This window comes from Panthera onca, chromosome C1, assembly GCF_046562875.1.
Source record: "Panthera onca isolate mPanOnc1 chromosome C1, mPanOnc1 haplotype 2, whole genome shotgun sequence".
Lineage (NCBI taxonomy): Eukaryota > Metazoa > Chordata > Mammalia > Carnivora > Felidae > Panthera > Panthera onca.
Genome location: NC_138346.1, coordinates 19,361,028 through 19,386,204, shown reverse-complemented (window position 1 = coordinate 19,386,204; position 25,177 = coordinate 19,361,028). Strand labels below are relative to the sequence as shown.

The 25,177-nt window shown below is 37.6% G+C and overlaps 1 protein-coding gene across 5 annotated transcripts in view; it reads right to left on the bottom strand.

Annotated features, from left to right (window-relative positions):
* Positions 1-25,177, bottom strand: part of USP37 (ubiquitin specific peptidase 37) — a 98,841-nt gene that overhangs the window by 33,045 nt on the left and 40,619 nt on the right. For all 5 annotated transcript variants that reach the window (XM_081796345.1, XM_081796341.1, XM_081796342.1 and 2 more), the window contains 6 exons: positions 12,290-12,421; positions 11,779-11,902; positions 11,101-11,291; positions 5,424-5,541; positions 4,054-4,133; positions 1,364-1,528 (listed from right to left, as the gene is read on the bottom strand). In XM_081796345.1, coding sequence (XP_081652471.1) covers positions 1,364-1,528; positions 4,054-4,133; positions 5,424-5,541; positions 11,101-11,291; positions 11,779-11,902; positions 12,290-12,421 — 810 coding nt within the window. The remainder of the gene's footprint in view (positions 1-1,363; positions 1,529-4,053; positions 4,134-5,423; positions 5,542-11,100; positions 11,292-11,778; positions 11,903-12,289; positions 12,422-25,177) is intronic.

Here is a 25,177-nt window from a genome sequence, read left to right as displayed (position 1 = left end):
ATAATAGTAGCTCTCATTTATTGAGGACTTACTGGCTATCAGACACTGTAGTAAGAGCTCACGTGTATTACCTCATTTAATGTTCACAACCATCCTGTTATATTCCCTACAGACAGGTCAAAGAATGTGTCCAGTCTTAAAGCTATTCAGTTGTGGAGTCAGTCATGCAGCCTGGTTTCAGCCTGTGAAATAAACCGCCTATACTAATGGCCAGAAAGAGTAACAGTTCTACCAGCAGTGGGCACTTTGCATGAAGCAGAAACAAATTCTGAAGAAAGGCCGTAAGAGAAAATCCAGAAACACTAAGACTCTGGGAAAATGTCTTTATTAGTAAGTAGACCCATTGAGGCCTTTAGGATAAACTTATATGATGTGGTATATATGTCCATTTCTAATCCAAGGGAAATACATTTTATAAAAAGGCATCAATTCATGTTAGCAAACGTTCATTCACTTTCTGAAAGGTCTATTCCACTTTAGCCAAGAGACCTGGTTCTTCCAGTTGCTAACTGCATAACCTTAAGAAAATCACTTAATCTTCTTGGATCTTCTCTGTAAAATTAAAAATTTAGACAAAATCTCTACGATCCTTTTTCACCTCTAAAGTTTGACAACTTTATGATTCTACCAAATTAGAGTTCAAGTATAAAAAAGAACTACAGTACATGGCTCCAAAGTAATCCAAGTATGCAGAAGGAAGAGCTACATTCAGAGAAGTCCTATGGTTTTCCCAGCATATGTGATGAAGCAAGATCAAAAGTAAAGGTTACTACTTTTCTCATGGCAAAACTTCTAGGAGCCACAAAAGTTCTTCACTCACACTGGTGACGATACATTTATGAAGACCCAATCAATCTGGGGGGCCCTGGCATAACAGTATACTGTTTCTCAAACTTGCATATTCCAGACAGTCAGCAAAGGCATTGTTAAAAATACTGATTTTCTCAGATCTACTGAAACAGAACTTCTAGGGAAAGAACACAGGAATTGGTTATTTTTTATTTATTTTTTTTTTTAGTGTTCAGGTGACTTTTATGAACATGCAAATTCCAATTTATATTCCTAAAATGTATCAAGCTTATCTTCTAGTAATCTAAGAGAGTAAGTGTACTCTCTAAAAAGGTAACTTTTTATGAAAGGCAATTAATGCGCTTGGAAAAATTTTGTTTAAGCATTTTATTTAATTACTTCCATAAGGAAGTAACTTAACACAAAATCCTAAAATAAAGCAAAATTAAAATCTCCTTCTTGGTCTGATTTTACCGGGGAGTCATGTTATCTAGTTCAGTCACTGTTTTGATCAGATATTAAAGCCCTTTAACTTCAAAAGGGAAGAGAAAGAAATTCTCTCTCAAGGACTTACATTGCCGTATGTGCACTCCAACCAAGGGTGAAAGGCGGTTTTGTACTTTCAGTGCAATGAGAGGACAGGGTCAGGTATCTTGGAATGAAGACTTGCTGCCCAATCTTGTTGTTAAGTGAGAGAGTGACGTTGAAGCTGTATCGTTTCAAATGAAGAATGAGAATCCTGAAAAACAGGACATGATGACATTACTAGCTGACACCTAACAGATACTAGCTAGCTCTCTTATAGGTGAAAAGAGATCACTGTAACTAATCATGTGACATAGCTTTTGACTTAAAGAATACATTTGGCTAAACTAAAGATCCTTCAAAAAACATTTACTGAATATCTGCCATGTGCCAGGCACCACTATATAAGTAAAAATAAAACATGGGCATAAGGTGGATAAGTGAGGTTTGGGTAAAATATTTATAATGTTCCCAGAAAAAAAGAAAACAAAAACACCAAATAAAACGCATTTTATTTTAAAATGTGGTACTGGGTTAAATCCTTATTTACTTCAATGTGATGTAGTTTACAAAAAAAATAGGTGTTATATAACCATTACTGGTAATTTAATTAAAGTGTTAAACAGCCCTTATGTTTGAGGGTGAACATTAAGTTTTTCAAAATGACTTCTGACAAGAACTACTCTTACTTCAGTGTAGCACCTTCTCTGGAGAGAGCTAAGAGAGAAAAAGTTTTCTCCACTTTTTTCTCTGCAAAAAGTTCTACAAAACGTACATGCCAAATCTGGCTTGTGGGTCTGAAAAGGCTTTTTAGCTCTGTAGAAGCACTTCTTTTTAGTTACTATTGTGCCAACCTTTTCACCTGTGATACAGACCATAATCTCTGCTAGATGGACTAAATATATCTCACAGCCCACAAGAACACTTAAAAATTTGAATTTCAGAACTCTTATGGGAATAAACCTCAATTTTAGGCAAAATGTCTGATTTATGGAAATCTGTTTTCTTTCTTACCGTACATAGTTTTTCACGGAAGCCACAAACTAAAAAAAATTATAAACTGAAGTTACTGACTGCATTCCTCTTTAAAAAGTATGCTAGAACTCATAATCTTCAAATTCATAACCTAAGAGAACATAAGGATCCAAATGATACGAAGAAATTAAAACTCATGTCATATGTCAAATATTTTGACTAAAGTTTCATATAATCCTACCAAAAAAAGGTACTATGAAACAGATAGAGAGATGATAGTCAAAATCACTGATCTATAAAGTAGACTAAAACTGAACATATTTGATAAAGACACCAGGCACATCAAGAATAAAAGTAGACTGGGGCGCCTGGGTGGCTCAGTCGGTTGAGTGTCCGACTTCAGCTCAGGTCACGATCTCACGGTCTGTGAGTTCGAGCCCCGCGTCGGGCTCTGGGCTGATGGCCCAGAGCCTGGAGCCTGCTTCCGATTCTGTGTCTCCCTCTCTCTCTGCTCCTCCCCCGTTCATGCTCTGTCTCTCTCTGTCTCAAAAATAAATAAACGTTAAAAAAAAATTAAAAAAAAAAAAAAAGAATAAAAGTAGACTGGATTTAATACTGAAATGAACAAAAACAGAGCAAGTCCAATAATCTGGATTTATGATACAAAGGCTTCTAAAGTTCAGAATAAATTATCCTGTAACATAAGTGACCTACCAGAAAAAATAGAAAACCAAGGAAAATAATTCCCGTATTTTTTTTCCCCTTAAAAGACCAAACAGCTAGCCACTGGAAAAGGGAACAGACATTCAGCTTGCCAGGTCAAATGAGTATTTAAAACTATACACTGCTTTCCGTAGTTAATGATAACTGATAACAATCAATCCCTTGCCTTAAGGTTTGCTCCCTCCCACCTCCTGCCTCAAAACACTCACAAATAGGAAAAGACTAAATCTCTTGAGTAAAAAATGGTCAACATAACAATACTGCTGATTTAGAAAGTCATTCCTTTAAAAGAACTTCATTTTCTAACAAGAAGATTATGGAATGTAAAAGAACTAATCTCTAGTCTCTAGGGGCTAGGTTCCAGAAATCCTATGCTTACAGAAAAGAGAAGCTAATAAAAGAAAGTAATGCACTCTGCAGGCAAAGTGCCACATAAATACTTAATAATAACCTTGTTTGTGGTTGAGATCTATTCTTGGAAAGAACTAAAAGCTGCACTATCATCACATCACATTGTGTCTAACTAGTTTGGTTTTATGTATGTTTACACAGAGCTGATACAAGTTAATTTCGTTCCTAATTCAGAACTGTTTAGATCATAGGAAACTTACTAACTTACAAGATCCTTTGTAGAAAATTACTCTTCTTGTTTTATGTTCATGCACACCCTATCATATGTTTGTGGCAGATTTTCACTGAAGGCTCAGGATAAGAGAGGGAGACTAGCACATAACCAAACAACAAATTACAACTGAATGTTATACATTACCAAATTAAAAATGTACTAGCTGATCCCTACCACTGGTCCAAAGTCTCACCAGCCACATCCTCTTCCTGCCATCTTCTGGGGACTCTCAAGTGACTTCCCTTCTTCAGCATTCCAAATATTCTTCCTTTATAATGGAAGAGCATTCTAACTTCCCTCCCCCTACCCTCTCACATCTCCGCTTTGCTTTACCAATCCATTCTGGTGAGCCTCGCTTATTCAGTAATATCTGTAAATACTTCAAAGAAGAAAAACTGAAGAGCAATTAATTTTACCTGGGTAGCCTGTTAAATTTGTGCCTGACAAGAGCACACTTCCCACCACACTTCTCACAGGAATACTCAAGTTCTTCTGCCTGTAAAAAGACGAGAGGGAAAAATAAAGAAGCATGAAGTTGAATCAGCATTACCCCATTCAATGCTAATACTCTTCTCTAGTCATACTACTAGTTCAGTGCAATGACAACTCCGACCAGTTTAAATTTTGTGTCTAGAGCCACAAGCCTTACTAAATTAAGACCTAATCCTCAAAACAGTCATCTTATAATATCATGCCCTATTTCAGAATTCCTAATTTCCTTTTTTACCATGGAAACATCTCAATTTATGATAGCAACTAGACTCTACAGTAGCAGATTCTCAACCTTTTCCCCATGGATGCACAAGAACCACTGCCAAGAGTATATCCAGATTTTAACATTTGGCCATAGCAGAGATAAGATCACCTTCAGGTTAGGCGGAGTTCCTGGTCTGTTAGGTGTAACTCTACCCCTTTCTTATAATGGAACTCAATCTTCTGGTGACAGCCCACTAAGAACAACTGCTCTAAAAGGACCAAAGTTTGGGGTGGATATCATTACCTAGAGAAAACTGAAACAAGAAATCCTTAAAAAACGGGGGTAAAAGATACACAGGAAAAGCTTCAAATTCTATGATAATAACAGGAATAGTAAGGAATGATAAAACAAAAAAAGCAGAGTATTTATCTTTGGGTGGAGCTGAATGTTCATCATTTAAAGAATAGAATTTTTTTTTTTTAACCTTAGGAAGACAACGCTGACCATTTGCTACAACAAAACAAGAACCACTATTAAATAGACAAAGGGTGATCCTGGCAAATTTCCATCAGTTATAAGGACAGCTACACAATAGGTCCAATTATGCCCCCAAAACTTGCTGAATATCTCTAAGAGTAAATCACAGAAACATATTTATCTATAGCCTTGGATATATATGACTTTTCCCTTTTGTTTCTAATAGGGTACATACCACCTAAGGAAAAGCAAAGAGTATTTTTTCATTCCTCAGATCTTAGATACAAACTTACATCGTGTCTCCAATTTTTACCGCTACTACCAAATTTTAGCATATGCTTCAAGTTAGTACTTGTTTACAAGTAACTGCTTGTAAGGTGATCTAAAACACCTGCTATTGAGTTAAATGTATAATCTACTTAAGCAATCAACAGTCTTCAACAAATTAACAACTAGGTTTATCAAGCTTTTAAAAATACTTTTTATAAATATTTCTTATTTGTTTTCCCTTCATATTTGTTGAAACTCTGCCTTAAAGAAACCAATTTCAAATACTATTATCTATGATATATAAAATTTAGTTATGTGAAAATACCAAAAGATATTACTTACCCTAAAGAAAAGATCAAGAGAATCTTGAATTGAACGAGGAGGGAGTGGCTTTTTCCTTCGAGGAAGGTCAATGGAGAGGTCATTAAACTGTTCTCTTTTGGGAATAATCTCTCCACATCTGTATGAATAAAAGACAAATGGAAGCATTTAGAAGTCTAACTATGCAATACAAAATAAATACAACTAGACTTCAGAAACACTGTTTCCCTCATCAGGTACCAATAGACTAGGACTAGGCATAAGCAATGTACAACACAGTGGACTTCACCTTTAGGAAATCAACACAGGAAGAACCTCAACTGCAAGTGTTTAAATACTCCATTAGAACGCTAAGTTTTTACATTTTATTTTTTTTAAAAAGCCCCAAAAGTTAAAAAAAAAACCAAAAAACTGAAGTATAACATATAGAAAAGTGAACCAAAGGTGTACAGTTTCATGAATGATCAGTTAACACCACTCAAATCAAGAAATAAAATATTATAAGGTCCCTAGAAGCCCCCTCACATGCTCCTTCCCAATCACTATCCCTTTCTCCCAAAAGGTAACTATTATCCTAACTTCCAACACAACAGATGAGTCTCGCCTGTTTTTGAACCTTATCTAAATGGAACCATACAGTACGTTTTCTGTAGTCTCTCTTGTTCAACATGATTGTAAGTTCAATCATGCTTACTGCATGTGGTTATAACCCATCTTTATTGCTGGCTCACATTCACCTGTTTTGAGCATGCCACTATTTATCCACAATACTACTGATGGACATTTGGATTGTTTCCAGCTTTTGACTACACAAGCAGTGATGCTTCAAAAATTCTATGTGTTCGGATACTCTTTCTGCCCACAGGTCCTGTCCCTGTGCTTTAACAAAAATACCTTTTTGCACTGAAAAAAATAAATACAATAAATAAAAATTCTATGTGTTTTTGGTAAACTTCTGTCAGACCTGTTTGATTATTGGATATATATGTGTGTGTGTATATATATATATATACGTATACACATATATATATGTGTATATATATATGTATATATATATATTAATGTTTTTATTTTATTTGCGGGGAGAGCAGAGAGAGAGGGGAGGGACAGAGGATCCCAAGTGGGCTCTGCACAGACAGCAGAGAGCCTGATGTGGGGCTCGAACTTGTGAACTGCGAGATTATGACCTGAGCCAAAGTTGGATGCTCAACCAACTGAGCTACCCTAGGTGCCGCTATTATTGGATGTATTTCTAAGAATTTTTAAAAATGGGCTCAGAGATCAAAACTCTGTATCTAATTTATCTGGAAGTAAATTCACTTCCTTTAAATAGTTTTAGCTGATGTTTTTCCTTCTATCTGCATATCAGCATTTTTAGTAATATTCAATCTCCTGCCCTAGTTCTCTACTGCCATAGTTGAAGACTGGAGATCATCAGAATATATTTGTTCATTCAACAAATATTTGAGTCCCTCTCTAATAGGCAGAATTCTAAGACGACCCTTGCCTTTGTATAACTCCATCCCCTTTAAGAGAATGTGTGACTGTGATGAGCTATCACTCCCAAGATGATGTTACTTTACATGACAAAGGGATTTTACAAATATGATTAATGTTACTAATCCTAATGTTGAGTTGATAAAAAAGGAGATTATCTGAGTAGCTCGGATCTAATCACATGAGCTCTTTAAATCTGGATCTAGAGATATGAAATAGAGGAAGTCAGGGATTCAAAGTCAGAGACACTACTGCTGACCCGAAAGAAAGCAACTGCTATGAACTGCCTAAGAAAGCCACAGAGCATGAAACTACAGGCAGCCTTTAGGAAATTAGTAGTTCCAGCCAACAGCCAGCAAGAAAATGGGGACTTCACTGCTACAATCATAAAGAACTAAATTCTGCCCACAACCTTAAAGAGCTTAGAGGGGGATCCAGATGAGAACATGGAACACCTTGATTTCAGCCTCTGATACCATGGGCAGAGAACATGGCCACACCTTGCCTAGACTTCTGACCTATGGAGCTGTGAATTAATTAGCAGATATTGTTTAAAAGCTGATAAATTTGGGCAATTTCTTATGCATCACTAAATATGCCTCCTATCTGCCAGAAACTGTTCTAGTAGCACTGAAGTTGCAACAATGAACAAACCCAAGATAGAATACCTCCTGCACAAAGCTATACTGGAGGAAAAGGGCAATAAAAAATATGTAAGTAATATGTATAGTATGTTAGTGATAAATGCTAAGGGGAAAAAAAAAAAAGTAGAGATCAGAGTAGATGGTTAGAATTTAAATAGGGTAAATTCCTAGAAAATGCCTTACTGAGCAAGTGGCCTTTACATAAAGATATAGAGGAAAATATGGGGAAAGAGAATTTGAGATAAAGGTAAGTGAAAAAGGCCCTTAGGTCCCAGGATCCTGGTTTTGGGGACAACAAACAAACAAACAAACAAACAAACAAACAAGGAAGCTAGTTTGGTTGGAACAGAATAAGCAAGGGGAAAGACTGGTAGGAGACAAAGCCACAGTTAACTGGGGGAAAAGGGGCTGCTGACAGATCATATGGGATTCTGCAGATCACAGTGAGAATTTCAGCTTTTATTTTATAGGTTATGAGGAAAAGCCTAACATGAACTAACTTACTTCTACTTCATATGGATCACTTTGGCTAATGTGTTTAAACTAGACTACAGAGAGACAGGACAGAAACATAGAGACCAGTTTAGAAGGTACTCCAACAATCCCGGCAAGAGATGATGGTGGCTCTGATCAGCTGGTGGCAACAGGTCAGATCCTGGATGTACTCTGAAGGAAGAGCTGAAAGGATTTCCTGACACATGAGATGCAGGGGTGCAAGAGAAAGAGAAGAGTTAACAAATACACCACCCTTTTGGGCTGATAAACCCTACGTATGGAACTGTTACTACTGAGATAGGGAAGACCACAGAAGGTTTTATAGAGAATATTAAGTACTTAGTTTTATATAATTTCTTTGAATGCAGAATTCTTCATATTCAATATTACTATATTGAAATACCTTATAACCGAAAACAAGTCAAATTAAACTACAACGGCTTAAAAAAATAAGTACTTTTGGTAAACTGGCCACACTAACTTACAGCAAGATGTATCAGAGGCTAAACAATGATAATTACAATCTGAGGTGCATGCAGTCTTCCTTCAGCCAAAAACTATTTTGTGTTTAAAGAATGCTCTTGGGGCACCTGGGTGGCTCAGTCAGTTAAGGCTCCAACTTCAGCTCAGGTCATGATCTCACGGTTTGTGGGTTCGAGCCCCGCTTCAGGCTCTGTGCTGACAGCTCAGAGCTTGGAGCCTGCTTCGGATTCTGTCTCCCTCTCTCTCTGCCCCTCTCCTGCTTGCACTCCATCTCCCTCTCTTCAAAAAATAAACATTAAAAAAACTGGAAAAAAAAAAAAAAAAGAAGTCTTAAAGAAAAAATCCTAATAAAGCAACTAAAGCAAGGCCTTCAAGGAAGTAGTACCACAGCTGTTGTGGCCTCATAGAGCCTTTCTGCCTCCCAGACTTGCCACATTCTTGGGCCACTGTTCAGCCTGGCCACCTGGCATGTCTACATCCCATGAAATATGTCACTTCATGCATGGTGCACACACCCCAAGTGTACACCCAACATTTGGATGCTGCACAAGCGAAGTGCCTGATTGCTGCCATTGACACAGTGCAGTAGCCACTGCTCTGATATGACTTCTTTCTTCTTGTGCTACCTGGAGCCATTTCTATCAGAGGCAACTGAAATTCACCTATGAAAAGAAGTTTGGTTGGCACCCTCACAATTAAATGATACAATCACAAATAATCATCAAAATTTTATTTCTTTAACTTGAACAGATTTTGTATGGAAGTGCATTAGAAGAAAGAGAAAGATGACTGGCTACCATATTATTAACTGCTGGTGGGGCTTCCAGTTTGTAAAAAGAGATGGGCTGTATTTATAAGACCTGGACTTTTTCTTTTAAAATAATTTATCCACTGGGGGAAAAAGATTGAAGAAATTACGATGGCAAGAAATGTCACACATACTAGTAATATAAATTATCTGTATAGTGTCCATCTGAATGTTCAAAATTCTAATCCAAATTACTGGAATGTTATAGCTGGAAGAGACCTCATGAACAGTCTATGAAAAACAGAGATATGGAAGACAGAATGGATAATGGACAGCCAATATATGGGTGTTGAGTATTTCTTTTTTTTTTTTTTTAATGTTTATTTATTTACTTTTGAGAGAGACAGAGAGAAAGGGAGGGAGAGAGCACTTGTGCGCATGCATGCACGTGCATGAGCAGTGGAGGGGCCGAGAGCGGGGAAAAGAGAGAATCCCAAGCAGGCTCTGCACTGTCAGTGCAGAGCTCGATGCAGGGCTCACTCACGAGATCATGAGTGAGATCATGACCTGAGCTGAAATCAAGTCAGATGCTTTAACTCACTGAGCCACCTAGGTGCCCCAGGTATTGACTATTTCTAAAGAAAACTCCAAAACAGATGGAAGAGAAGCACTATTTAAAGAATAGTTTCCTTGAGTCGAAGAAAATCCCAAATCTTCAGATGAAAAAGCTGTATCACGTTTAAGGGAAAATTAAACAAAATATTTAGATGTAAACTTGTGAAACTGAATTTCAAAAATAAAGAACACCACGGGTTTTCAGAAGAAAAACATTACCCACAAAATCAGGTTTCTCCCAAATGTCACAGAGTAATAGGATATGATGGGAAAGTGTATATAAGATATTAAGGGGGAAAGGTTATGTGTGATTCAATAGTTCTGTATTAAGTCATGTGCGAAAGACACAAAACTAATTCTTACCTATATAGAAGAATTCCACTCTCTCTGAAAAACATTCAGAGATGTACTATCAATAACTAGGAAACTAATCAAAATAGAACCTTTTGATGTGAAGTGCAAGGTACAGAAGTCCTGACAGTGAGCATGGAAATTAATTAAATGTAGAAAGTCTGAATAATGAATGGAAAATGGTTAAAAACCACTGCAAAAGTTAAAATAATTCAAATTCTGATCCTGTAAAAAAAATCCCATTTTTAATACAAACAATTTGGTTTAATAAAATAAGCAACTAATAAGAGGGAGTCTTTCCAGGGAAAAAGAACAAGTACTCCCAGAGTACTCAGTATTCCACGCAAAGATTAAAAAAAAAAACAACCAAAACCAAACTTACAGATCAAAATTAAGTGCTTAGTCAGCACTAAAGCACATGACAAAATAGTCCAGTTCTCCTTAGTTCTCACCCTACAAAGCATTTTTACAGAAGATAAAGACACTGAAAAGAGATGTTTGGTAGAATCTATGCATTTATGTGTCCTTATGACATAGAAAGGAAGAATTAAAACCTTCTCAAAGAATTTTAATCACCTGCCATAAAGAATTAAAAAGGCGGGGCGCCTGGGTGGCTCAGTCGGTTAAGCGGCCGACTTCGGCTCAGGTCATGATCTTGCGGTCCGTGAGTTTGAGCCCCGCGTCGGGCTCTGTGCTGACAGCTCAGAGCCTGGAGCCTGTTTCAGATTCTGTGTCTCCCTCTCTCTGACCCTCCCCCGTTCATGCTCTGTCTCTCTGTCTCAAAAATAAATAAACGTTAAAAAAAAATTTTAAATAAAAAAAAAAAAAAAGAAAAAGGCAAAGAGTTTTCCTAGAGACTACTTACGCTTTACAGATGATGGAGTGCTGAACCTCAAATTCCAAGTTAGTAATAACAGGGCAAGTGTATACCCTGGTAGCTGAAATATCTGATGAAGTTTCTTCTCCAGGAACAGGTTCAGTCTTCCAAGTTTTATTTAACTTTTCCATGTCCTCTTTCAGCTGGTCTAAGCACTGACTTAAAAATTCATGAGCATCCTAAGAAGGCACAATATCTTTAATTATAAGATCAAAGCCTTTCTTGTCACAAAAATAGCTTGCTAACATTGTGATCTATACAACTAAAGCATTTGGAGGTTAATTAACACAAAAAAGGTCAGATTTATTCTAACAATTTGGGGGTACATATTTTGTGAATAAGAATAAATGACGGATTTTATATTTTTAACTACCAGGGGGACTAGCATGAATAAATAAATGAATCACTCCTACTTTAAGAAAAAGTATGTTAGCTTTTGTAGCTAAAATAGCCCAAGTTCCCGTAATGGCAAACGATATCTGTATTATTAAAATACGATAAAATACACAGAAGAGTCATATTAAACCTTACCCTAAGTCCTCAGGTTTTACAACCTGTGATGAACACATGTACACAAATCTCATTTTAAAATAAAAATCAGGTAACACACTGAAATCATTTCAATTTCCCTTATCTCTAAAGTGTTTAAAAACAATGAGTACTCACATTCTGCATATAACCAGAGAATCTCTCTGCTGTGGCTGAAATGGCATTTTTAACCTTCTTGAGTAAATCTTTTTTGGTCTCTGAATTACAGATATCTTTTTTAACAAGCAAGTGTGCAAAGCGTCTGTTAAAACAAGAGACAAATTTAGTGAAGTTTTACAAAAGTTTGGATAGCATGATATCTGAAAGACTATTACCAATAAAACTTTGAACTTTAACATTTATTTTTGAGAGACAGAGCGTGAGTGGGGGAGGGGTAGAGAGGGAGACACAGAATCCAAAGCAGGCTCCAGGCTTTGAGCTGTCAGCCAGAGCCCGACACGGGGAGCTCAAACCCACAAACTGTGAGATCATGACCTGAGTCGAAGTCAGATGCTCAACTGACAGCAATCCAGGTGCCCCTAAAACTTTAAGCTTTAAGTGTCTAAGGCACATAAAATTTTAAGTGTCCGCAACTGTTATTCTATAATTAATAAGGTAAAAGTTTATTTAGTAAATATGTAACAATTACCTGATAAGTGCATTGAGTGGAATTTTCTTCCATGGGATACCTTGCTTAAGCAAGTCATTTGCAAATGATTGGAGTGAAAACAGAGATTGTAAAATAGCATTCATGTAGCAGGTATTTCCCAAATTGGAGAAGCTGAAAATGAAAAAAAAAAAAATAATAATAATAATGCTTTTGAAGACAATAGTAGTTCCTGACATATGTTCATTAAAGCAGGGGTTCTCCACTACAGCATGCTTCAGAATCACATAGAGGGCTTGTTAAAATACATATTGCTAAGCCCTGTAGGTCTAAACAGAGAGGGTGCAAAACTGCATTTCTAACAAGATTCCAGTTGATGCTGATGCTGCTGGTCTGAGGACTATACTCTGAGAACCACTGCATTATAAGATTATAACAAGTAAAGCTGTACATTTTCAAATGAATGTTAAAAAGAACTGGGGACTTATTCAAAGAGTAATCTGTTCTTATTTATAATTTTAATTTTTCATTGAGATATAACTTACTCATTACTCTTCAGGATATGCCCAGAAGTAGAACTGCTGGATCACAGGATATATGTATTTGGCTTTAATGGGTATTGCCAAACATATTCTAAAGCACATATTTTTTTTTTTTTTTTTCAACGTTTTGTATTTATTTTTGGGACAGAGAGAGACAGAGCATGAACGGGGGAGGGGCAGAGAGAGAGGGAGACACAGAATCGGAAACAGGCTCCAGGCTCCGAGCCATCAGCCCAGAGCCTGACGCGGGGCTCGAACTCACGGACCGCGAGATCGTGACCTGGCTGAAGTCGGACGCTCAACCGACTGCGCCACCCAGGCGCCCCTCTAAAGCACATATTTTTAAAAAAACTTCTATTTGAAAATATTCCCAAACTGTCAGAAAAGTTGCACAAGAATATTCTTTGTCCAGATTCATCAACTGTTAACCTTTTGCACTATATGCTTTGCCATTTAATGCATCTCTCTCTGTATTTCTTATGATGCGTGTGAGAGTAAGTTGCATAAATCGTAACTCTTAAGCCCTATATACTTCAGGGTGTATTTCATAAGAACATTCTCTTATATAACCAAGGCAGAGTTACCAGCATTATAAAATTTAATGCCGATATACTCTTATCTAACATACTTCAATCCAATTTTGCCAACTGGCCCAATGTGTTTATAGCATCCGCCCCCTGACCCCTGGGCTAAGCACAAGATTCAGTCCAGAATAGGATGATGCATTTAGTACTCGTGTCTCTTCAGGTTTTTTTTGTTTTTTTTTTTAAATCCAGAGTACTTCTTCAGCTTTCTCTTTCACGACATTGACATTTGTGAAGAATACATCCTCCCCCCCATCACTATTTTTTAATGGACTGTTCTTCATGTTGGGTTTGTTATTTCTTCATGAGATTCAGCCCAGGCTGGAAAAACACAGTGACATATAGTGATACTGTCTCCTTCCAAGGGTATCACATTCAGAGGTACATGATATTACTGTACTATTCATTGGTGATGTCAATTTTGAATACCCTGAAGAACTTCCACTTCAGACTATGAGAAAGTATCAGGGTCTGGAATTATCCTACCACCATAAACAATGGCGGGGGGGAAAGGACAAAATATTGGACAACAGGCAGCGCAGGACTGTGACTCTTATGAGAAGGGAAGCAGTGTGAATCCTACCATTATGCAGGGTTTCTGGCTGCAGGCAATTTGTGAACTGCAGTCCAGGGAGGCATACCCAAACAGAGCCCAGGAATTAAGCTGAACTGAGTTGAAACAAATCAGAGTTTGATAGGCTGAGATTGCTTAGATGTCTGGGACAGAGTACCTGAGGGGAGGGAGCTGTGCAAAGGAAAAGCTCCAGAAATAGGCACAGTCTGTTGAGTATTCAGCTAAATACCAACCTGTGCATGTTTAGGGTGAAACCCTATGACACCAGGCAAGAACTTCAAGGAAAAGAATGATTATTGGGGATTTTTTTTTTCTAATGTTTAGTTTTGACACAGAGAAGAGAGAGAGAGAGACAGAGAGACAGAGCATGAGCGGGGGAGGGGCAGAGAGAGAGGGAGACACAGAATCTGAAGCAGGCTCCAGGCTTGAGCTGGCAGCACAGAGCCCGACGCAGGGCTCAAACCCACAGGCCACGAGATCATGACCTGGGCCCGATGTCGACGCTCAACCGACTGAGCCACCCAGGCGCCCCATGGGGAACTATTAGCAGAATAATTTCCAGAGCTCTTGCAGGACCCAAAATTGGTTGAATTCCAACCAGAGGAGAGAGATCTAGATGAACTCAGAGGGCATTAGCAGAAATACCAGAAGACCCATGCTTCAGGAAATGAATTACATTAGCCTTAGAATAAAGTCTACTCTAGGTTTAACACCAAAGAGCTTAAACAAAAGTCTCAGAATAATCAAACCCAAGTTGCAGATATTAAAATAGCTATTATAAATATACTTTTTTTTCACATTTTTAAAAATTTTTTTGAGAGACAGAGAGAGACAGACAGACAGACAGACAGAGTGCAAGTAGGGGAGGGGCAGAGAGAGGGAGTCACAGAATCCAAAGCAGATTCTAGGCTCTGAGCTCTCAGCAGAGCCTCAAGCAGGGCTCGAGCTCACAAACTGCGAGATCATGACCTGAGCCGAAGTTGGATGCTTAACCAACTGAGCCACCCAGGTGCCCCGCTATTATAAATATGCTTTAGAGGTGCCTGGGTGGCTTGGTCGGTTAAGCGTCTGACCCTTGATCTTGGCTCAGGTCTTGACTTCACGGTTTGTGGGTTCAAGCCCCACATCGGGCTCTGTGCTGACAGCGTGGAGCCTACCTGTGATTCTCTCCCTCTCCCTCTCTCTCTGTCCTTCCCCTTTCATGCTGTCTTTCTCAAGTTAAATAAACTTAAAAAAAAAATACTTCGTGTGATCACAGGTGCAGAGAAAAACATAAATATAAGAGGAAAGAAATGAAAAATATAAATAAGCCCCAAACTAATTTTAGAGATAAAAAACACAATAAATGGAAATATTATTGAATGAGATTAATAGCAGATTAGACACTAAAGGAAATACCACTGAACCTGAAGACACACCAACTTAAAACATATTTAAATATAGTATTATATTCCAATTTAAATAAAATATAATTTTACACATTCTATTTTATATATTTTAAAAATATTTTATGTATACATATAAGCAAACATGTATATTTTTATTTCTTTTGTAAAAACAGAAGATAGATGGAATGCTATATGGTATATACTTAGTAACTTGTTTTTTTAATTTACCAACACATACTTCGTTATTTTCATGTTTCTTTTTTAAATTTATTATTATTATTATTTTTCATTTTTAGAGACAGAGTGAGTGAGTAGGGAAGAAGGATAGAAGGAGAGAATCTTAAACAGACTCCACCCTCAGCAGGGAGCCTGACTTGGGGGCTCAATCCCCACAATGCTGGGATCATGACCTGGGCTGAAATGGAGTCAGATGCTCAACCAATTGAGCCACCCAGCCACCCCGGGTTTCTTGTTTACCACTACTAGGTGTGAAACAGTATTTCATTTTGGCTATGAGTTTATATACCTTCTTCAACTTTTTACACTTTTTTTTCATAGCTGCACAATTCTCCTTTGTTTCTAGAAATCTATCCATTTCATCTAGTCACCTAATTTATTGATGTAATCATAGAACGGTCTTAAAATCCTTTTTATTTTGGTAAGATTGGTAGTAATGTACCCACTTGTGTTTCCGATTTTAGTTATGTGAGTCTTCTATTTTCGTCAGTTTAAAGGTTTGTTGATTTTGTTGATCTTCTCAAAGAAACAACTTTCGGTTTGGACGACTGTCTCTTGTTTTTCTATTCTTTATTCATCTCTTCTCTAATCTTTATTATTCTCTTCCTCCTGCTAGCTTTGGGTTTAGTTTGCTCGTCTTGCGCTAGTTCTTTAAGGTGTAAAGTTAGATCACTGATTTGAGGTCATTTTTAAAAATATCATGAGAAAATATACATAAAACTTACCATTTAACCATTTTATACATTTTTTTAAAAAGCAAACTCTATGCTGAACGTAGGGCTCAAACTCACGACCCAGAAATCAAGAGTTGCAGGCTTTGCCGACTGGGCCAGCCAGGCACCCCACCATTTAACCATCTGAAGGTGTACAGTTCAGATGCCTTAAGTACGCTCATGCTGTGGTGCAACTATTACCACCATCTATCTCCAGAACTATACTGTTTTCCACAGTAGCTGCACTATTTTACATTCCCACCAGCAATGTATAATGGGTTCTAATTTTTCTACAGCCTCACCAATGTTTCTTTTTTAATGTAAGTGTTTCCTGCTATAAATTTCCCTCTGGGTACTGCTTTTGCTGCATCCCGTTAATTTTGGTATGCTGCTAGGGCTTTCATTCATCTTTAAGTATTTTTAAATTTCCCTTGTGATTTCTTCTTTGACTTCATTAGTTAAGAGTGTGTTGTTTAATTTCCACATATTTCGGGTTTTCCATCTGTAACTGATTTCCAGCTTCATTCTACTGTGGTTGAAGAAGATACTTTACACGATTTCAAACTTTTAAAATGGAGACTTACTTTGTGGTGTAACATATGGTCTGTCCCAGAGAATGTTTCATGTGCATTTGAAAAGAAAATATATTCTGTCGTTGATGGGCAGAATGTTCTATATATGTCCCATACATCTAGGCAGTTTATAGTGTTGGTCAAATCACATGTTTTCCTTAGTGATTTTTCTGTCTATATGCCCTATCCATTACTGAAACTGGAGTATTGATGGTATTTAGCTATTATTTTATAATGTTTATTCTCTCTGGTTTATTATTTATTTAAAAAAATTTTTAATGCTTATTTTTGAGAGAGAGTGAGCAGGGGAGGGGCAAAGAGAGAGGGATACACAGAATCTTAAGAAGGCTCCAGGCTCTGAGCTGTCAGCACAGAGCACCATGCGGGGCTAAAACCCACAAACCATGTGATCATGACCTGAGTCGAAGCTGGTAGCTCAACCGACTGAGCCACCCAGGCACCCCTCTCTAAAGTTTATTTAAAAATTTTGTCTATTAAGTCCAATGTCTATGTTTCCTTAGCAATAGTTTCCATTAATTTCTTCTACCAATGGGCCATACTTTCTTATTTCTTTGCATGTTTTTAAGTTTTATGCTGAACATTTTGAATATTATAATAATTATGGAAACTGGATTCTTAACTCTCCTCAGAATTTGTTTTTGTTATTTACTGTAGTTACATGTTTAGTCAGTTTTCTAAACTCTTTTTGTAAAGTCTGTAATTATTTGTCATGTGTGGTCCCTGAAGTCGCTGTTCCTTTGGCTTGTGTCCAGCTAATGTTCTGACAGATTTCCTTGAAATCTGGATGAGAGAAAGTGAAGAAAAAAAGGAGAAAGAGGGAAGAAGGAAAAGAAGTAGAAGAAACAACAAAATGAAAAAACTTCTCCCAGGCTTTGAAGATTGGCATTATGCTGGGGCACACTTTGAGTGCTTATCTGGGTCATTTATAAACTCTGTCTCAGCCTTCACTGCCAGCTTGCACTGATCTTACAGAATGGCCAGAAGTGAAAGCTTCATGTCTTCTTAGGTCTTTTCTGAGCATGAGTCTTGGGCATGTGCATGTTTTTCAAAATTCCTCAGCATACACAGGAGTTTTAAAAAGTCCCAATTTCCTATCATTTTTATTTTTAATTAATTTTTTAATAAAAATTTTTTTTTAAGTTTATTTACTTTGACAGACAGAGAGAGCACAAGCAGAAGAGAGGCAGAGAGAAAGAATTCCAAGCAGGCTCTGCACTGTCAGTGTGGGGCCTCATGCGGGGCTTGAAATCACTAACCTCGAGATCATGACCTGAGCCGAAGTCAGAAGCTCAACTGATTGAGCCGCCCAGGTGCCCCCTATCATTTTTTTTTTTAATGTTTATTTATTTTTGAGAGAGAGAGAGAGAGAGTGAGTGAGTGTGAGTGGGGAAGGGGCAGAGAGAGAGAGAGAGAGAGAGAGAGAGAGAGAGAGAGAATCTGAAGCAGACTCTAGGCTCCGAGCTGCCAGCACAGAGCCCAACATGGGGCTCGAAGTCACAAACCGTGAGATCATGACCTAAGCTGAAGTTGGATGCTTAACTGACTGAGCCACCCAGGCACCCCGCCCCGATCATTTTTTAAATTGCCTTTTTCTTGATTTAGTGTTTGCTTGATTGCTGTAAACCTCTGTTTTCCACAGAGTTCTGACAAAGTTGATTCTGACAGTTTTGCTTGATTTTTCAATGGCTTTGTGAAGCAATAGAACACGGGACCTCTACCACTTCATTGAGATCTTCTTCCCCTGTCAAGTTTTTAAATTCTTTGTATTTCAGAAAGATCAGCACGATATTTATGATACATGTTGCAAATATTTGCTCCTAATTTTTCTTAGTTTATGCTTTTGGCCATGAAAATTCTAATTTTTTTAATGTTTATTTTTGAGTGAGAGAGAGGGAGGGAGAGAGAGGGAGGGAGGGAGGTTATAAGCAGGGAAGGAGCAGAGAGAGGGAGACAGAAGATCTGAAGTGGGCTCCGTGCTGATAGCAGAGAGCCTAATGTGGGAGCTTGAACTCACGAACCACAGATGGTGACCTGAGCTGAAGTCAGATGCTTAATGGACTGAGCCACCCAGGGGCCCCAAATGTAATTTTTATGTACACAAATTTATCAATCTTCTACTGAATCTTGATTTTGAGTCACAGTTACAAGCCTTTCCCTACACTAAAATTATAAAGAAATTCACTCCCAGTTTCTTTTAGTATTTAAAGTTTCATTTTTAAGGGTGCCTGGGTGGCTCAGTCGGTTGAACATCTGACTCGGCTCAGGTCATAATCTCACAGTTAGTGGGTTTGAGCCCCATGTTGGGCTTTGCACTGACAGCATAGAGCCTGCTTCAGATTCTCTGTCTGCCTCTCTCTCTGTCCTTCCCCAGCTTGTGCCCTAGCCCTCTCAAACATTAAAAAGTTTTTAAAAAGTTCCATTTTTAAAATTGAGGACTCTAATTTTGAATTTATTCTTGCATACAGTTGAGATGAATCTAACTATATTTTTCAAAATAGCCATATAGATATGTCAACCCCATTTATTAAAAGAAAAATACTTCTTGTTCCCGGACTTTCTATTCTGTTCCACTGACCTGTCTATTCATGTATCAGTACTAAGCTATTTTATTTTAGTTTAAAAAACCACTTTTTTTAATGTTTATTTATTTCTGAGAGAGAGAGAGAGAGAGAGAGAGACAGAGTCTGAGCAGGGGAGGGGCAGAGAAAGAGGGAGGCACAGAATCCGAAGCAGGCTCCAGGATCCGCACTGTCAGCAAGCACCCAACGCGGGGCCCAAACTCACAAACTGTAAGATCATGACCCGAGCTGATGTAGGACACTTAACCGACTGAGCCACCCAGGTGCCCCAATACTGAGCTATTTTAATCATACGGACTTTATAATATTACAAATATAGTAAGACTATTCCCCCCTTTATTTCTTCCCAGTATTTTCCTAACTTTCTGTGTTTTTCCATATCAACCTTTTTTTTAAAAGTAGGCTTCATACCCAGTGTGGAGCCCAATGTGGGGCTTGAACTCATGACTCTGAGATCAAGACCTGAGTGGAGATCAAGAGTCAGACTCGGGGCGCCTGGGTGGCGCAGTCAGTTAAGCGTCCGACTTCAGCCAGGTCACGATCTCGCGGTCTGTGAGTTCGAGCCCCGCGTCAGGCTCTGGGCTGATGGCTCGGAGCCTGGAGCCTGTTTCCGATTCTGTGTCTCCCTCTCTCTCTGCCCCTCCCCCGTTCATGCTCTGTCTCTCTCTGTCCCAAAAATAAATTAAAAATGTTGAAAAAAAAAAAAAAAAAAAAAAAAAAAAGAGTCAGACTCAACCAGCTGAGGCACCCAAGCGCCTCTCCATATGAACCTTTGCACACAAAAACATCAACTAGCCTAGCTCCATAAAAAAGCTTTTCAGTCTTTTTATTTGGATCACATTAAACTTACAAATCATTTTAGGGAAAACCATATCTTGATCATGCTAGGATGTCCCCCACCCCAAGAACATGGATGTATCACATGTATTTAAGTTTATTTTATATCTTTTTAAAGCATTTTATAGTTTCCTTCATTCAATTTTAAGTAACTCTTGCTAAGTTTCTTTCCATGTATACACACACACACACACACACAAAACCTTTTTTTGTTGCTACTGTACATGGGGCCTTCTGTTCCATTATCTTCCATCTGATTATCTGTATTAATATACCAAATTGTTCTGTATGTTAATTTCCAATCCTGTTCTCTGCCTAAGGCTTTAAGTTAGTTTCACCATGGTTTATAGGTCTTTCTTTTCCAATGCTTATGTTTCTATTTCCTTTCTCTTGTGTAACTGCATTGGTTAGTACTTCCAATACAAAATTAAATAGAAATATAAATAGCAGGCATCCTTGATTTTTTCCTTACTAAACACTGGTTTTAAAAGTGAGGTATATATTTATTTATTTTTAATTTTATTTTTAAAGGTTTTATTTATTTTTGAGACAGAGAGAGACAGAGCATGAGCAGGGGAGGGGCAGAGAGAGGAAGACACAGAATCCGAAGCAGGCTCCAGGCTCTGAGCTGTCAGCACAGAGCCTGATGCGGGGCTCGAACTCATGAACCGTGAGATCATGACCTGAGCTGAAGTTGGACGCCCAACCCACTGAGCCACCCAGGCGCCCCAAAAGTGAGGTATATATTTAATCAGGTTAAGGAAGTATTCACTGATTCTTATGTTTTCAAGTGTTTTTATCAGAAATGAGTGTTATATTTTGTCAAAGATTTTTTCGGTATCAACAAAGAAAGTCATATGATTTTTTCTTTGGCCTAGTAGTACAGTAAATTATAATAATAGGTTTCCTAATATCGAACTATCTTGCAATCTTGGTATGGACTTGTTCAGTCACAGTTTATAGATTTTCTATATTTTTATTATACATTTTATTATATTTTATTATTTTATTTATATTATATATATTATAATATAATATATAATTAATATAATTATATATATAATTATATATAATATATAATATAATATCATAATAATATATTATATATAATATATATAATATAATATATAGTATATATTTAATATATATAATGTATGTTATATATATAATATACATTATATATAATATGTATTATATTATTTATATATTTTGTGTATATTATAAATAAAATATGTATTATTATATTTTATTATTTATTATTAATTAATTATATTATATAATATATAATAATATATATTATTATTATATATTATTTATTATTTATTATTATATTTTCTTAATGTGATACTGGAATAGAAATATGTCAGTATTTAACTTAAGGTTTCTTGCATCAGTATTCATAAATGATACTGGTTTGTAACTTTTTGTGTGTACTACTTGAACAAACACATACAGTAAAACCTTGGATTGTGAGTAACTTGTTCTGCAAGTGTTCCAGAAGAGTGAACCTTTCTTTTTTTTTTTTTTTTAATTTATTTTTGGGACAGAGAGAGACAGAGCATGAACGGGGGAGGGGCAGAGAGAGAGGGAGACACAGAATCGGAAACAGGCTCCAGGCTCCGAGCCATCAGCCCAGAGCCTGACGCGGGGCTCGAACTCACGGACCGCGAGATCGTGACCTGGCTGAAGTCGGACGCCCAACCGACTGCGCCACCCAGGCGCCCCGAAGAGTGAACATTTCTGATAAATTTTAACTTGATAAATGAACGATGTCTTGCAATATGAGTGGTATGTGATGCCGAATGTCACATGATCACAATTGAGCTAATGGTTCTCTCTCTCTCTCTTTCTCTCTCTCTCTCTCTCTCACACCGCAGGATTGTGGGTGATCGTCCCCCATGCTCAGATGCTCAGATTCAGGGCCTGGTGTTTGGCAGAAATCAGTGATTTCAGTGATTTTTCAGGATGTTGGAAGGTGCCCACAACTGGCACTCGTGTATTTTTTGTCACATCAAAGCACCTATGGACAGTCCTTTGCTTTTCCATACAAGAGTAAGCTCAGGAATGCTTTGCTTCATTCTAGGTCAGGCTGTCTGCGGATATAGATCCTTTCCTCTGCAGCCTTATTGCCAGTTATATTAAATACAGTATATGACAAGAGTTTATTAATACTGTACTGCAGTCAACATCTGTTACTGAAAGTTGTCCTACACAACAGTCCTCCTCTCTTATCTCCTTCACACCAGCCACGAAGGTTTTCAAAGATAAGTGCAGGTTAATTTATTTTTCTTTATATTTTGTATTTTCTTTATTATTTTGTATTACAGTAATCATTTTTTTAAGTTTATTCATTTATTTTGCGAGAGACGGAAATCATGGGTGGGGTAGGGGCAGGGAAAAAGAGGGAGAGAGTGAGAATCCCAAGCAGGCTCTGTCAGCACGGAGTCTGATGTGGGGATTGAACTCACGAACCATGAGATCATGACCTGAGTTGAAATCAAAGTCGGGCACGTAACCAACTGAGCCACTCAGGTGCCCCTATTTATACTTTTTTATAGTGCCATTAACTCTTCTTAAGCTTTTTCTTTTACTATCTAGTCTGTCCATTTTAAAAGGCAACCTTTGACTCATACCTATTACCTCTGACACAATTATTTTATTCTACTTTTTCTTTTCTCTCCCTTTCCATTTCCTTTCAGATGCAATCATACTCCTTTGACAGAAGACGTAATGTTTATATACCATCTTTCCATGTGTTCCCACCATTGTTTTAGTCTTAGCTCTACAACCAAATACATGAAAGTTCATCACCTATCTCTTGTCAGTGTCTCCCTTGTCACCTCTTGGTTGGACGAAGCTCACACTCTGCAGATTCCTCATGAAGAGCATATGTATACAGTTTTTGGAGTTCTTCCACTTCAAAGCTTATTTTCTCTAGCCTGCATACTTGGCCGCTTGGATTGGCACAATCTTTGTGCATCCTTTCTTTCCTCAAGTTTCTTCAAAATTTTGTTCTTTTCTTGTCTTGCTTTGAATGATGACTTGAGAAGTCTGGAATCGGTCTTCTCTTGCCCTTGCAAATAATTTCATCCTTTTGACTCAAGCACTGAGGATTTCTCCGTATCTTTAAAGTCTAATAAAACTTAATCTAAAGTCTAACAGTTTTCTTATCTTTAAAGTCTAGACTGTTAGACTCTAATGGGACCTTCCTTGCCTGTTTCCGAGTTCAACTCTTTCTCCCTGATTGTTTATTATTTACTTACTTATTTATCTCTGATTGTTCATACTTCTCCATCTCATCTCCACTCCCCCTTGGGTGGTTCTTCTGTTTTCCTTCAAAGCCCCTTATTAAATTTTCATGTAAACTTATTTTCCCTTGGGGACCTTTAATTTAGCCTTTTGATATGATGTCTTTCTTCTTTTTTCGGAGCATAAGCAACTGCCATTTCTTCCTGTTTGCCCATTTTGATTTAGGGTTTGAATTCCTGATCCATGGTGTTTTTTTCATACCTTCAAATGCTTGTCTAAGGACATTTAATTCAGTTTTGGGTGCTATACAACAGTTTTCTCATGGTTCACGGTGATTGCAGGGGTACAATTTTTTTTGGTCTAAATATTTTGAATCATGTTTTTTTTCCTTATAATTTTGTATGGCAGTGGCCTGCTTTTTACATTCCTGTTCATTTCATGGACAGGGTTCCTAAGTATACCTTCTTCTGTTAGTTTAGGAAAAAGCCGTTTCTTTAATGGAAGATGGTAGTGGTGGTAGAAGACAAGGCAGGGTTGGCATGTCTTGTTTGCCCTTTATTTCAGCACAACTCATAATTTTTCTCTCATTTTTTTCTTTTGCTTCTAAACCAAGTCTCCAGGTTTGGATGATTCCTTCCCCACAAGTAATGCTTCTTTGAGACTGTTACTTCTGACACCAATTACTTGCAAGTTCCTTTCCTGTAACCAGAGCTGTGAACTACCAAGATCCAGACTTATATTCAGTATTTCAGCAGATGGTATCTGAATTTCTCTAACAGTGATTTTTTTTTTCCTATGCTTCATCTAAGCCTTCTACCACCTATATATTTTTGTTTCACGGAATCTCTAAAGCCTCCTATCCCCAACTCAGCACTCACAGGCTTAAAGCAGTAGAAAATAACACTACTGGCATTTGGTTTGCTTCTCTACCCAGAAGGTAGTTTGCAGGTGATAGTATTCTTTCTCTCCTAGTAATGCTAATGGTTATGTGTGCTTTTCTTTGCACTACTCATTCATTTTATATTTTTTTGAGGATTTGTAAGGAACAATGGAATTAGGTGGCCTCCTTTAACCTCTAGATCTGGCAGTTTTCCACTGTTTGTTGTTGTTTTTTAATTTTTAGCATTTATTCATTTTTGAGAGACACAGAGAGACAGAGCGTGAATGGGGGAAGGGCAGAGAAACAGGGAGACACAGAATCTGAAGCAGGATCCAAGCTCTGAGCTGTCAGCACAGAGCCCGACGTGGGGCTTGAACTCACCAACTGTGAGATCATGACCCGAGCCGATGTCAGACACTTAACCGACTGAGCCACCCAGGCACCGCTGTTGTTGTTGTTTTTAAGGAGTCCTTAGTCCTGAGTACTTAGCCTACTTGAAACCCTACAGTCTAATTCATGAAACGAGTCTGAAAAAAAGAAAGCTATATTCCTAGAGATGGGTATAGGTATATACCAAAATTAAAGAAACACTAGAAGTAGACAGGAAGTCTGGAGCATCAACAGTGGGTAACTCATGAGAATTTCAAAGGACTCTGGAGGAAGCAAATGACAGAGACCAGAAATGGAAACAAAGACCAGAAAACAAAGACCACATAAGAGGAGACAATAAGAAAATGAGACAAATATGATGAAG